A 15447-nucleotide genomic window follows, 5' to 3' on the forward strand; every position below is an offset into this window, starting at 1 on the left:
ACGTTTGTGCGGATTTCTTTGACAATTTTGAAGAACTAACTTCGCACAACGCAGAAAATTCACAAAAATTCGCACAACCGTTTTCATGTAAAAAATTAAATCGCTCAGTTAAATTTGGCAATAGCTGATGTGGCTTGGTTCCTTTCCGCTGAACGCGGTTCAAATAAGGAGAGGAACAAGCGATGAATAGAGGAGGAAAGGCTGGCAGAGGAGGATGCGGTGTTGTGAATGGGAGAGAAACGGGAAGTGAGAAATGGAGTAAGTGGAGGTGCAAGGGCCGCTTTGGCAAGTTCGATTCAGGATGCTAGGATTCCGAATCTAATTTTTATTGGATTAGCTCACCGGTCGCCCAGCGTTGCCAACTTAGAACTAGAGTCCCTTTATACTGAGAGTCAAGACAATTTGAATCCATTTCTGATTGGTTCCCGTATTTTAGGCCTCCCACAGTGTCACAAACGGGAATAAAGATTACATTTTCACCAATTGCAAAGATTATAATCTGGAATGGACCAGGGAATTACGGGTTCGGCAAGGAACAAACGGAATGAGAGGAGGAACGGAGAAAGGCATTTGAGAATGGGCCGATCAAAGATTACGAAAAACGTTCAATTTCTGTAATCTTTATTCCCGTTTGTGACATCCATGAGCCGAATTGTCTTGACTCTCAGTATAAAGGGACTCTACTTAGAACTGCATTCATACAGTCGTTCTTCAGATAGCTCCTTTCCTCTGAGAGACTCTGTATGGTTTACACAGTGATTGAGAGACGTTTAAGGATGCAGATTTGATCGGAGAATGTATTGCGCTTTATCGACGTCGGTTTACAGCAATATTATCGTATACAAAATTGCGATAAATAGCGATTTTATCGCATAGATTTGCAATAAAATCGCGATTTTTCGCAATATTATCGAAAAAATCGTAATAAATTGCGATAAAATTTCGACTTTATCGAACGCTTTTAATTTTACACTGGGGAAAAAAAACACATTGGATCTACTTAGAGTCCAGACTCTTAAAAACATACTGCCAGCGCAAAACGCGCACTGGCGCCTACAAACCTAAGGGGATACTTCACGCATTGCGCAATGCTTGCAGTACCCCCTTAGGTTTGTAGGCGCCATCGCGCGTTTCGTGCTGGCCAGTGAGCCACGGCGCCTCAAGCAACTATTTCACATCAGACGTGTTGCACAGTATCACACGAAATTGAAGGCGCTCCTACATATTGATGATGATAGGCATCCTTTAAGAGTACGGAGCTTCCCTCGCAACATAAATCAACATACAACGGCAGATAAAGAGAGGACTGGAAAAAAACGTTGGATCTAGAGTCCAGACTCTTAAAATCATCGACAAGAAAAAGTACTCTTGATTCAATCAGAATCTAGCTTAAATCAAGAACCAAGCCTCTTAATTTAAGCGGATTTCGTTTTGATTCAAGCAAAAATCCAATTAAATCAAGACCATTTTTTCTTGTCAATGTTTTCAAGAGTCTGGACTCTAAATCCAATGTGTTTTTTTTCCAGTGTACACGGATTTATCGAACGCCGGGACAATTATTTGACCCCTGTTTGTCAGACTACGGCTTTGAAAAGGACAACTTTTACATATCTAGAGTGCTTAATAGTTTATTGAAAATGTAGAATTATATTGCGCACGAATTTTTTTTTAACCACGAGGGAATATCGATTTTTTTTTTTCCACGAGAACTTCAAAAAGACATGCGTCACCATTCTCGAGTAGATAAATTAATGGTGCGATGAAAAATTGTGGTATTGCAATGCCATTAAATCAGTGGCGTGGCGTGCTTTGCGATATATCGATTGTTCTGCCATTTAAATCTATGGTGAAGAATCGATTACTGAGGTGTTCACCGCGAACACCCTGATTATCGATCCTTTTCCATAGCTTTAAATGGCATAACAATCGATATATCGCAAAGCACGCCACGCCACTGCATTAAACTTGTATGACTCCAACCCTCCTAAATATGTTGTTGAGTAAAGGTAGCCGCTTTTACTTCACCTCTAATTATTGTTAAAGAACACGTTATAAGGATTTACTTAAATCTCTGGTGTGAAATAGTAGCTTCAGACGCCGTGGCACGCTGCGGCGCGGCGGGCGGGCAGAGTGCGTGAAACGCGCATTGGCGCCTACAAACCTAACAGGGATACTTCAAGCATTGCGCAATGCGTGAAGTATCCCTGTTAGATTTGTAGGCGCCAGTGCGTTGCCGCTCTGCTTTGTGTTAGTCTCTAATATTTATCTCGCGGAGTCAGTGTTTTTCAACTCATGATTTTGAAATTTTTGCGCACTCTGTATGGATTATTCTCATTTTAATTGATGAAAAAAAAAATATGTTTTAAAGGAAAACATAATGCGTGTTTTGTAAATATTAAGGTAGTTCCGTATCAAACTTAGTGATTTCCAAAGCACACGAATTTCTACACAATTCCTTATACCCGTTTATAGCCAATAGCGATACAGTGTAAAACCCGGCGATAGGAACTATAGCCCGACTGTATACTTCTTTATAGCTTCGTATAGCCCGGCTATATTATTTGCTCCGCCCTCTACAGCCAGCTATATGATTTTCAATAGCCTTCTTTAGTCGGCTATAAGAACTCCTATGGTATTTTGAAACGCAGCTCCTATCGCCAATTTTTACCAGGGCGGCGACGATTCAATCGACATGAATCGATTGAAAATTAATAACGCGAACCGATCAACACCGATTTGACCGCCAAACCCGTAAATCGATCGACAAATCCGTGATTCGATCGAAAAAAACCGCGATTCGATCGACATAAATTCGTCCTAAGTCCAGGCCCACCACAAGGGGGGGGGGGGATACTGGGTCCCTGGTTCCGGGGCCCGGGCCCTGGAGGGGCCCGTGCCACTGGTAAGAAACCACTACGAATTCACACATAACCCTTGACTCGTAAGGAAAAGTGAAAAATTTACCCTAAAAATTTCGCCAAAGGTGAATAAATTTTCAAAAACATGCTACGGCATTGTAGAATTTTTCTTGCTTCTTTTAAAATTTCTATCTGTTTTCAAGATTTTTAGTATGGATTGATATTTTTTATAACTGCGTTTCATTTTCTTCCGTCGTCAGACGCTAAGAGTCTCCAGTCTGGGCATCCTCGACTTCAATGACTCAACTTCCTTGCCATAGACGTACGAAAAGGGAGTCCAGGGAGGCTTGAACCCCCCTAGAATTGAAAATAGTATCATCTGCCCCCCTCCCGAAAAAAATTTCCATGCAGGTGTTTAGAATGCAACAATCCGAAAGTATTTTGTACTTGAAGTAAAAAAAAGGCGTAATTATTCTCACACTGTTGGAAAATCTCCGTCATGGGAGCTTCAAAATGCGCCTAAGTAGATTTAAAATTTTAAAAATCTCACAGGGGAGGCCCCCGGAACCCCTCTGTGATGGGGGCCCGAGCCTGAAAACTGGTACCAGGGCCCGAGATAGGATGTGGCGGGCCTGCCTAAGTCGATCTATTTTTATCGATCGAATCGGTATCAATCGGCTCATGTCGATCGCATCCATACCCTCCGCCCTCCGCTTAAGGTGATTCGATGGACGCCATATTTTGTGTCAGAACGGCATGCGACATATCGCATCGATTATTTCCATTTTTTAGCTACTCGTCATTTTTCTCCAATTTTGAGATCGCGATTCTGTTGTCAGGAGACTAAAGCACTCACTTACCAATTTTAATAAAGAAATTCAACGTAACAAAGGCGTGCTTTTTTAAAGAGAGAAAATATCGCATTCGAGTGCAGTTTCGATATCAGTATCGAATGCGATGTTTTCTCTGTAAAAAAAAAACACGCCTTTATTACGTTGAATTTCTTGGTTAAAATTGGTAAGTGAGTGCTTTAGTCTCCTGACAACAGAATTGCGATCTCAAAATTGGAGAAAAATGACGAGTAGCTGAAAAAATGGAACCAATTGATGCAATACATCGCATGCCGTTCTGACACAAAATATGGCGTCCATCGAATCACCTTAATATTCCCGAAAAAAAGGCAAGAGTGGAAATTAGGCATCATCTAATATAATTAGGCTAATTCTGATAAATTCAGCCCTTATTTTTCGGAGGAGCCACTTGGTGCGGCATCGGTTTTGCATCACTTGTCGGGATAATTATATGTTCTGCTTTTCGGTTCAAAACCACATAAAATTTAATTCTGATGCGCATCATAGTTGACCGCATTAGTCGTATCGCTATCAAGTGTACAATTATCAATTGGTCTCGCTTCAAGTTGGTTTCTCGCTTTTACTCGAGTCGACTCATGAATCTTCCGATAGTCATCAACACATAATTTGACATCAAGTTGACCGAAAACAAAACAATTTTTCTGTTTTCCTCTCGGGGTTTTGGGAGCTTGATTTTTTCCGCGAGTTTGTAAAGCAAAATGCTGAGAGACTGTTTCGAGTGTATCAATTATTTTTGAGGCCAGTGCGGAGGAAATTGAAGTATGCCAGATGACTAAAAAAAAAAAAAACAATGTTTTTCGAAGAACCATACCCCTGTTGATGCTGAAACGGATTGATGGCGCGCTTAGCAATAAATTGCACGGTCTCAGCAAAGAAGTTTCAAAATTTACAGTTTTAAAAGTTACGGGCGCTGTCAGTTCCTTTAAAAAAGATTCCGCTCAAGCATTTATGACATCCATACAAAGCATTGAGTACGAAACTCCGAATTTCAATATGTTTCGCTTATAAAAGCGATTTTTCCAGCAAATAATCAACATTGTTTCTTCTCCATTTAAACCTATGGAAATGTATCGATTCCCGGAGGGGCCAGGTACTCCGACAAGAATCGATTATTCAACATAGGTTTAAATGGAGTAAATCCTAGGTTGTCAAATTGCTGGATCCGCCTATGAGTAGGCACAAATATTTTTTTTTTCGCTGACCTGAGATGGAATTTTTTTTGTAAAGGGACCGATTATGCAAAATAACCTGTTGTTAAATTTTAAAAATCTTTGAACACTTTAAAGTTCAACGCCACGCCACTGGCGCCGGAGCATTACAGCAGAGAAGTGCATTCACTGTCTTTGACACCAAATCGCCCAAATTTCCTCCCTGAGATTCCTTTAAACTTCTACTGATATAATTTAAATGATTCAATCTAGTAATCGATTCAGTGAAGGATTTTTCCGCGATTTTCTCAAAAAGAAGATTATTCACCTACGACGTGCTCTTTCTCAGCCCAGCAGCGGCTGCAGCGCAGATACAGATTGACTGATGACTAGCGTACTGTCGTGCTAAGGAAGAACGCCGTATGAGCATTCGAGAGTTGCCAAATTTCCTTCCATAAAATGTTTATTTTTGAGGAATGCTATGTACAGTTTTCCTTGAAATTTTCAGAAACTTCAGCTGAAATTGCGAGCAAAATTATCTGAAAAAGTGGAAGGAAAATATTTATAAGTTCACCAGGAAATTCGTGTTTTATCAAAGGAAATTCGGCAACACCTGAAGGTTTTTACGGCGTTCTTCTTTAGCACAGCAGAATAGGCATCAGGAATGTGACCAGGGCATCTCGTGCCGCAGGTAAACATTGCATCACCGATGCCTCAGCCAGGCCGGAGTCGTGACTCATGAGTCATAGTAATCAATTTATTGCCGATCCGACCAATTCATTCACCGATCCGCGACCACGGCTGCGACGCATATCGGCCCGCTCGCCCACCTCACATCATCATCTGCCATTCTGCCCTGCCGAAGAAGAACGCCGTATGAACCTTCGGGCTTTGCCATATCTCCTTCAACAAAAATGGAATTCAGTAGGGAAATTGTAAATATTTTTCTTCAAATTTTTTAGACAATTTTATTTGCAGTTAGATCCAAAATATCTGAAAATTTCACAGGGAAATGTGCATAACTTTCCTCAAAAATACAAATAATCCGGGGAATTTTGGCAACTCTCGAATGTTCATACGGCTTTCTTTCCTCACGCGGCAGTATTGCTCACTTCTCAGCTTTAATCGATGCAGTCAAATGGAGAGTACTACTGGAGGTGGACCCTCTGGCCGCTACGCGGCCCAACCCCTGAGGGGCGCTTCGCGCCCTCTAGATGTCTGCTTAGCGTGGCTGCTCGAGTTACTCGAAATGGAGCGGGATCATCTCTGGACTATCCCTAGTCTGCCGTGCTACGGAAAAACGCCGTATGAACCCCCTGGTAAAAATTGGCAGTAGAATCTGTGTTCCAAAATACCATAGACCTACAGCCGACTGTAAGATTTCCAACAGCTTCTATAGTCGACAACACAATTTCTTATAGCCTTTTATAGCCGATGGCGATTAGGTAACAGCCTGGCGATAAAGTGTATGCTAAACGTTACTAATTACGGATGCTAGGACTTAGTGAGTTTTTGGACTACCGCTCTCTTTTTGGGCCGTAGTATCTTGATTTATTTTGCGAGGAAAGCTCCGTACTTTTGAAGGATGCCTGCCATTCCTAATATGTTGGAGCGCCTTCAATTTCGTATGATACTGTGCAATACCTCTGGTGTGAAATAGTTGCTTCAAGCGCCGTGGCAGGCGGGCAGCCAGCGCGAAACACGCATTGGCGCCTACAAACCTAACAGGGATACTTCACGCGTTGCGCAATGCGTGAAGTATCCCTGTTAGGTTTGTAGGCGCCAGTGCGTCGCCGCTCCGCTTTGTGTTAGGCTCTAATATTTAATCTGGCGGAGTCAGCGTTATTCAACTCATGATTTTGAAATGTTTGCACATCCTGTATGGATTATTCTCATTTTAATTGATGAAAAAAAATATGTATTAAAGGAAAATATAATGTGTGTTTTGTAAATATTAAGGTGGTTCCGTATCAAACTTAATGATTTCCAAAGCACACGAATTTCTACACAATTTCTTAGCCTTTTATAATCGATGGCGAAAAAGCAACAGCCAGGCGATAAAGTGTAAAGCCCGGCGATAGGAACTATAGCCCGGCTGCATAATTTTTTATCGCTTCGTATGGCCCGGCCGTATGATTTTCTCCGCATTCTACAGCCAGCTATATGATTTTCTGTAGCCTTCTTTAGCCGGCTATAAGAATTCCTATGGTATTTTGAAACGCAGCTCTTATCGCCAATTTTTACCAGGGCCTTCTGGCGTTGCCCAAATTTCCTTTGATAAATCACGAATTCTTGCGAACATTTGTCAATATTTTTCTTCCAGTTTTTCATAAAATTTTGTTCGCAATTTCACATAAAGTTTCTGAAACTTTCATTGGAATGTATCCATAGCTTTCCTCGAAAATTTCAAAGATAAATATTCATAGCTTTCCTAAAAAATGAACAGTTTATCGAAGGAAATTTGGCAACTCTCGAATGTTCATACGGCGTTTTTCCTTAGCACGGCAGTATTGATAGGCGCAAAAAGCATGGAAAAGCGGTCCGGTGGAACAGAAGTTATAGATTTATTCAGGGCCAGATTAGCCGGAGATTTTGGATAGTTGGAGAATCCCTGAGACTGAGATCTAGGGGTCATAGGGCCCTTAGAGTTGAGGATTTAGGGTTTCAAAGTGAAGGCATCTGGGACTCTTCGTTTTCCTGGCAACGTGGACCGCCTTCAATTTACGAAGTATACGACCCGCAATATGCGGGCCCTACACCCGCCAGCACTTGGCCAGCACCCCTGGTCCCTGAACGCTAATCCGGCCTTAGATTTATCAAAGCCAAGCTGATGAAACACAAATAATAAGAAAACTCTACATATGATCATGGTTGCAGAGAAGTGAAAGCACGTAATTTTTCCAATCTCCTAACTTTATGATACAAAAATATTGTTGACGCAACAGCAACACTGCCGTGCTAAGGAAAAACGCCGTGTGAGCCTTCGGGCGTTGCCCAATTTCCCTTCGACAAATCACGAATTTTCGGGAAAATTTGCAGGTATTTTCCTTTCAATTTTTCAGAGAATTTTATTCGTAATTTGATCTAGTTCGATTCGTTTCGGGTCTCATCGTTCATAGGTCGATTTACTAGTGCTGTTTTTGGCGAGAAGTTACGAGTCGCCGCAAATTCAAGTAGAAAGAAGTTACTTTCCCCCCATCTTCCAACTTAATCAACGTTGGTTGAATAATTAAATAGCGTTTTGTTTATCTTTCAAGATAACGAGCAGACAGCGGGGGTGGAGGACAGGTCAGAGCAGAAGGCTATATCAGCGCCAAAGACGATAACGCATGGTTAGCCTATAGGTTTACTACATTCATCCCAACCCAACTACATTTAAATCAGTGAGATCGAAAACACACCAACTCGAAAAAATTTAAATAATCAAGACACTTACAAAATCGCACAACTAAAACACGTCACAGGGGCGGATCCAGAAATTTGGCAACACAGGATTTCCTCCAGTTAAACCTATGCTAAATAATCGATTCTTGTCGGGGCATCTGGCCCCTTTCAAGAATCGATACATTTCCATAGGTTCTACACTGAAAAAAAATTCTCGGCGTTTTTACCAAGGTCCGTTGGATACCTTTACCATCTCACTTTTTTTAACCAATTATTGGTCATTTGTACCAAGACACACTGGTAAGCTTACCTAAAAACACGGTTTTTTACTGTTTTTCCTCAGGTAAGAAATACCACTTTTAGTTGGTAATCAATTCCCGGTAACTTTGCCATTTTATCTCGGTAATTTACCACAGTCGACAAAAAATATTGGCGTTTTTACCAAGGTCCAGTAAAATCACCAGAAAGTTCAACAATTTTACCGAGATTCTCTCGGTAAAATTACAAATTCCATAAATGGTAATTTTACCAAGAAAAAACTGGGATCAAATAGAAACCCTGAATTCTTGGTAATTTTACCCTTTTCTTAGTAAATACACCGAGATTTTTTTTCAAAGTAACGGAGAGGCAACAATGTTGCCAATTTTCTGGATCCACCAATGCACGTTCACTTTTGCGCGGGCAACAAGGCTCGCCGCCGAGAATAAGAGTCAAGTCAAAGGTGGCATTTTGTTTACAAGCGGGAGATAGCCTGATTGAGCAACTTGTTTTTTTAGGCCCCGCGCAGTCGAGACCTCGGCCGGCGTCGCGGCGTCCTGGGAGCGTCGCGACGCCGCCGCCGCGTGCGTGGACTTAATCCCGGTCCGAGCGCAATGCGTCCCTGCGTCATCGCCACGTGTGAGCACTCACGTGCAGCGGAACATCGCGAAAAGGATGCACATGTCACACGCCGGGAAACACCGATGCACTGCCGAGCCGAGGAAAAACGACGTATGAGCCTGCAGGCGCACTGGAAAAAAAACACATTGGATCTAGAGTCCAGACTCATGAAAACATTGACAAGAAAAAGGACTCTTGATTCAATCAGATTTAAGCTTAAATCAAAAGGAAATCCGCTCAAATTAAGAGGCTGGGTTCTTTATTTAAGCTTAAATCTGATTGAATCAAGAGTATTTTATCTTGTCGATGTTTTTAAGAGTCTGGACTCTAGATCCAATGTGCTTTTTTTCCAGTGCGTTGCCAAATTTCCTTTCATAAATCACGAGTTTTTGGGGAAAGTTGTAAACGTTTTTCCTCCAATTTTTCAGATAATCTCTCTCGCCATTTGATTTAAAACATGAGAAAATGTCAAGGAAAAACACTCATAACCTTCCTAAAAAATCATTGGTTTGCAACTCCTTAAGGCTCACACGGCGTTTTTCCTTGGTACGTCAGTATACTATTTCTAGGACGACATCAATGGCCAAAGTGAGGAACCACGTATATCGTTTGTGACGTTGCGTATTCTTGTTATACTTTGCTGCTTCTTTAGAAAACTGGTCAGCGTATTTTCTTGAAAATGTCCTTTAATTTCCTTCTCGGTTAGCTGAATATGTTGGAAAAATCTCAGGCTATGAAAATGTGTGTTATCGCCTGATTAAACAAATGAAAAGCGGACATTCTGAAACATTGCAATGGAGCTACGTGGTTTGCGCAATTTTAGACGTCGATATCTTTGAAAACTTTTCTCGCGTAGGGCTCATTGCGGACGAAACTAGGGGCACCGCATAATGTTTCTTGCAAAAGTTTACACAGAGTGCTTGGTTGCATCAACATTCCCTGAGCTGATCATGAGGACTCTGTTGTTAATTTACTTTTTTTAAGCGTGCCAGTAGGGCTCGCTTTTTTTTAGCAATTGTACAAATTCCGAAGTATTTTAAGCTTAAAAAGCGATGATAACGCCACTGAATCATATTACAAAGACGCATTGTCAGTTTCGAAGAAGAGCAATGAAAATGATGTCAGTTAATAACAATGATTTGCAGTTATTTTGTTTACAGTCCGTCGGTGATGTGCGCAGCGCGCAGCGGGTATGGACTGCATTCGATACGCAGTGTCGTTAAACGAGAGGAATGCTCCATTATTCGTTCTATTGTTTTTTCTATTTTTTGAGCCGCTTAGAGTCTCAATGCATGCATGCAAAAATGGTCGTACTCCGCTCAATTCTAACTCTCAATTTCGTTTAACTGTTTCATCGATTATTAATTACCGATTAACCGATAGTAAGCCTGTTGCAAACTTTGGCCAGAGCAGCACAGAGGAGTTGTTACATATCGACGGTGAAACTACCAAACCACGTATCCCGTTTGCGGTGTTTAAAAATCTACGCTCGCATTTTATTTTTTGAGGTAGACCAAATCAATATCATTCCTTGAAATTTTCACAGAATTTTCTCCGCACGAAGAGGAAAAATCACAGAAATTTTCAAGACTGGACGTTAAGTAGTTTTTCATTTAAACAAATAAAGTATGACAGGAAGTCTGCGACGTCGCAAACCGAGATACGTGGTTTGGTAGTTTCACCGTCGATATAGAGAATGGTTCAAACATAACGATGAGCGCATCTGACAAGTCTGGTATATACTCCCAACTTCACAATCTGCGTGAGAAAAGTGTGTTTTTTAAGCTTCCCGTTGTAAAAACGATGCAACGGCACAGGTGAATGTTTCGGAAGGCCTTGTCTCCACGAGATGCTTTCATGGGATTTGTCCCAAGTTCGAACCGCAGGAATGAAACTTCTGGGATTTTTCCCAGTTACCGTCTCTACGGAACGAGGCTCATACGGTCCTGCGACTAGTTTGCGCGGGAAGATAAATTAGATAAAGTCGAGTATTTAACCGGGATTAAAATAATAATTGCACTCGATTGACAATTAGACACATTATTTTAACTAAACAAACCTGAACAATGGAGTATTCGACAAAATATCGCACAATTCGTTTATACTTCTTCTTCCTCTCTCAGTGGGTCCTAGGAGTAAAAGGACCACACTTGGTACTGGGAAAGATATTGATTAACTCAATATTTTTCCCAACTTCGTAAGTGGGATTTTTCCCTGGGACAAATCTCGTGAAAAGGCCCGTGGAGACAAGGCCTAAGAGAAGTCGTTCCATCCAACCCTTGTGCACTAGGATGCTACGCAATATTCATATTCAACACGACGGATGTCAAGCCGCCAAAACACGCACGAGACGAGATTTTATAGACCGGCGTGTTTATACCTCTAACTTTTTACCTAATTGAGATAAAGATTTGAAACTTGGGGGATATTCCTAGGTCAAAGGGAGCTACTTTTCGGCCCCCCTAAAATTTTCAGGGGGGCCCCCTTGGGGGGGCAACGGCCCCCAACTTTAAATTTTCAAATGGGAAGACCCCCTTTGTGATAGCTCGTTCGAAAGAGCATAAAAAAAGAAAACTTTTCGCGCAAACCCGAAGTCAATATCTCAAACCGTTTCAAAATGGCGGCCGGTTAAAGTTCAAAATGGCCGAAATTTCACACCGGTTATTTGTCGATGGATTTGCGCGAAAATCGGTATGTAGGGGTATTTTGACACGAGAAAAACGAATTTGACGTTAGATTTTCAAAAAAACCGAAATTTCCAAAATGGCCGCCGGTTAAAGTTCAAAATGACCAAAAATTTATTTTTTTATAAATCTAAGTTCAAATGTGTTTATCTTATGCCAAAATACTCTCAAATTCCAAGTTTTAGGCAAATCCATCAGGAAAAAACTTCACATTTTCCTTGCGTTAATGAAGAACAAGGTGCTTCCTCACGCATTGGAAAAAAAAACACATTGGATCGAGAGTCCAGACTCTTAAAAACATTGACAAGAAAAAGGACTCTTGATTCAATCAGATTTAAGCTTGAATCAAACGGAAATCCGCTCAAATTAAGAGGATTGATTCTTGATTTAAGCTTAAATCTGATTGAGTCAAGAGTACTTTTTCTTGTCGATGTTTTTAAGAGTCTGGACTCTAGATCCAATATGTTTTTTTTTTTTTTTTTTTTTTTTTTTTTTTCCAGTGCGGCTTGCGCGCGGGAGCGTCAGCCATATTGAATATTGCGTAGCGCCCTAGAAAAAACCACTTAACTTTCCTCTTGTGAATTTGGGACTGTATTTCAGACTTGCCCGATGGGCTTATCGTGATTTTTGACACATTTTCTCTACGAGACAACTTTTCTTTTTGTTCGAGTTGAAGTTTGCAACAGACTCATTAATAACTTCCCCGTTTCCAGGTCAAATGCCAAAAAATCAGTATAAAACCTTTCATCATTACAGATCGAGGCCCAAAAGTGCTGATAATTTACGTAAAAAAAGGATTTCAAGAATAAGTACGACGGTGGTGCCTAAAAATGCCTCGTCGCCTTTGTCACAAATGGTGTCAGGGCTGTGAAGCTTAGGTTTATGACATTGTTTTCTTTTTTTTTAACCGGGAGGTGCAATAACTTTTTGAGGAACATTTTAGGTGTCCTTAAAATCTTCGAGGTTTTTTTAAACAGTTTTAAATTGTTAACCATTTCGATACCGTTGCTTTTTCCGTTTACAACCACTTATTTTGGAGAGCCTTGCTTGCCGCTCAGAACAGCAAGCGTTGCTGCCAGAAGTAGAAAAGCCAAAACGCCTTCATAGTCTCGTATATGCAACACGGACAACCATCATGCACGAATATTTGTATCAAAAGTTTTCACGGCGTTGGGGTCGCGTCACCCGGCGAGCAAGTGGTGAGAGTTAATTTTGATGCATTTTATGGAGAATCCAATGTTCGGGTCGGATACCCGTGACTTAGAACTTAAAATGCGCCAGGATTTTTTCTTGCTGTGTGAGAAATGATAAATGTTGGACACCTGAGTGTAAAAATTAATGGAGACAAGATCATATGTGCTTACCAGAGGTAGCTTGGCCTAAGAGAGGAGTTTTCTCAGTGTTCGACTTTTTTATTCTCGATGTCCATCCAGTTTTGGGGTGCATCCACTTTATCCACAAATCCTCGTCCCAGGAACACTGGAGTTCAACTTCCACTAAAACTTGTCGGTCCTTAAAAGTATCTTTTTTTAGACTTAGGAAACTACACCGCGATTTAAAGTTAAAACTAGCGAAGGTGGAACTATATTATTACACACAATTTGAACACAATTTTCGTATTTTAGCACATCACAGACGTTTCGAATGGTTTCGAGCTTTAAATTGAATATGTTTACTGGTTAAGATCGCACGACAGTATTGGATTGAATTTAATCACTGCAGAGCACTTTTCAGTCCACGATTCAGTAACAACTGACTATCTCTCTATGAAACGACGCTATCTGATCTCTGGACTTTGTGCCCTTTTTTTTAATGAGGTTTGCACTTCAACCTGCCTCACACAGCGATTCGCTCCATTCATCTATGCTTTACTATACATTTTTATGAAACGATATTTCAATATCTATCGTCGTAACTGATGTTTGGGTCGGTTATTTTACTAAGATACTTCAGTTGATGAACCAAAAACTGTTCAGGAATAGACACTTTGCCGGCGTTGAAAACATGTTGAGCTATCGTCGCGTAATAAAGTCCACTTCCAAACTAATTAAGCTTGATATAAACGCGTAGAGCGGGAATAAACAGTTGTAGGCCAGAATCTTGCTCTGTGGTTTATCCAAAAATTTTGAAAACTAACTTTTAGTCCTTCTTAGAGGACGGAGGTCTAATATTCTACTATCTAGAACTAATTTTTTCTTCTTTAATTTCCTCCGTTCATGAGAGGTGGAAAGGCACTTCACCGCAAAATCAGACGATTGGTTCAGAGATTGATGTTACCCGAAAGTATACGATTTTTAAATAAACGTTCGGATGGAAATTCGAAATTCAGCGATGATTTTTGGTTATACACGCGGTATTTGATGGTCAGGTAGATCACGAAAAAAATACGCGCAGTCACAAAATCAGTTAGTCACAAAATCAGATAATCGCGGATAATTTCAACAGCACTCAGCAAAAATAAATTATTGCACTCTTAAAAAAATTATGATGCAACACGGATCTCGCACAGTGATTTTCGAACGAGAGTGTTTTTTTATTCGACGGTGTGATAATTCGTTGAGATTAATTTTTCAAGGGAGAGAACGCGCACTCGAAATTATTTTGGAAACACGATGATTCAGATTGCTCGAAAATCCAACACTCATCGGACCGACGCAACGGGCCGTTACCGCGCGAAGCGTCGAGGCAGACTGGTAAAAATTAGCGGCGATGCGTTAACAGACTGATCCGGAGCTGGTTTTCTGGTCGACCGCACAGTGGACCGAGTCAATCAGGAAGGTCGGACATAGAATGGACCACTAGATAAGGTACGAATTTTAGCATTCTGATACATGTTTCTTGACCAAAATTTCACGTAAAACACGATGCCTACAACGAAATTTACCGAAATGAACTCCTTACGAAGATATTTAATGATTCTTGATGCGTGAATTCAAACCACCCGCTCGTGAAAACTCAATGCTATACGTGTTTCACATCGCGCGCTAAACGTTATCATGACAGTCTTTACGATATACAAATCTGGCGACCTCAATCTTGACACTTTGGCTCAGCTATAGCAAATTGCTTACAGTTTGAACAACACATGGTGGGAAATGAACATTACTCGATTGAGGAGCTTGTTGAAACCGTTGTAGTGCGCGATTTGACTCACGTAGACCTTTGAGTTTCTTGTCAGCGGGCATTTCAAATTCCTCGTGACCAATGTGACATAAAAACGTTAATATCTTCGTTAGGAGTTGGTTTAAGTCATTTTCGTTGCGCGAATCGTGTTTTGCGTGAAATTTTGGTTTAGAAACATGTATCAGAATGCTTAAATTCGTACCTTGTCTAGTGGTCCATTATTGACTAAAACTGCAAATTTTGATCTTTATGGTGATTCGATGGAAGCTGCATTTTGTGTCAGAACGACGTGCAATATATCGCATCAATCAGTTCCATTTTTCAGCCACTCGTCGTTTTTCTCGAATTTTGAGATCGTAATTCTGTCGTCAGGAGTCTAAAGCATTCACTCACCAATTTTGACAAATAAATTCAACGTTATGAAGACGTGGTTTTTTTAGGGGAAAAATATCGCATTCGGTACTAATATCGAAACTCCATTCGAATGCGATATCTTTCC

At 40.8% G+C, this 15447-nt stretch overlaps 1 protein-coding gene across 1 annotated transcript in view; it reads right to left on the reverse strand.

The window, feature by feature from the left end:
• Window positions 1-14507, reverse strand: part of LOC109032903 (salivary peroxidase/catechol oxidase) — an 85209-nt gene extending 70702 nt beyond the window's left edge. Inside the window, 1 exon segment of the mRNA XM_072304417.1 lies at window positions 13190-14507. Coding sequence (XP_072160518.1) covers window positions 13190-13271 — 82 coding nt within the window. The 5' untranslated portion in view covers window positions 13272-14507.
• Window positions 14508-15447: the final 940 nt, after the last annotated feature.

This window comes from Bemisia tabaci, chromosome 9, assembly GCF_918797505.1.
Source record: "Bemisia tabaci chromosome 9, PGI_BMITA_v3".
NCBI classification, from domain to species: domain Eukaryota; kingdom Metazoa; phylum Arthropoda; class Insecta; order Hemiptera; family Aleyrodidae; genus Bemisia; species Bemisia tabaci.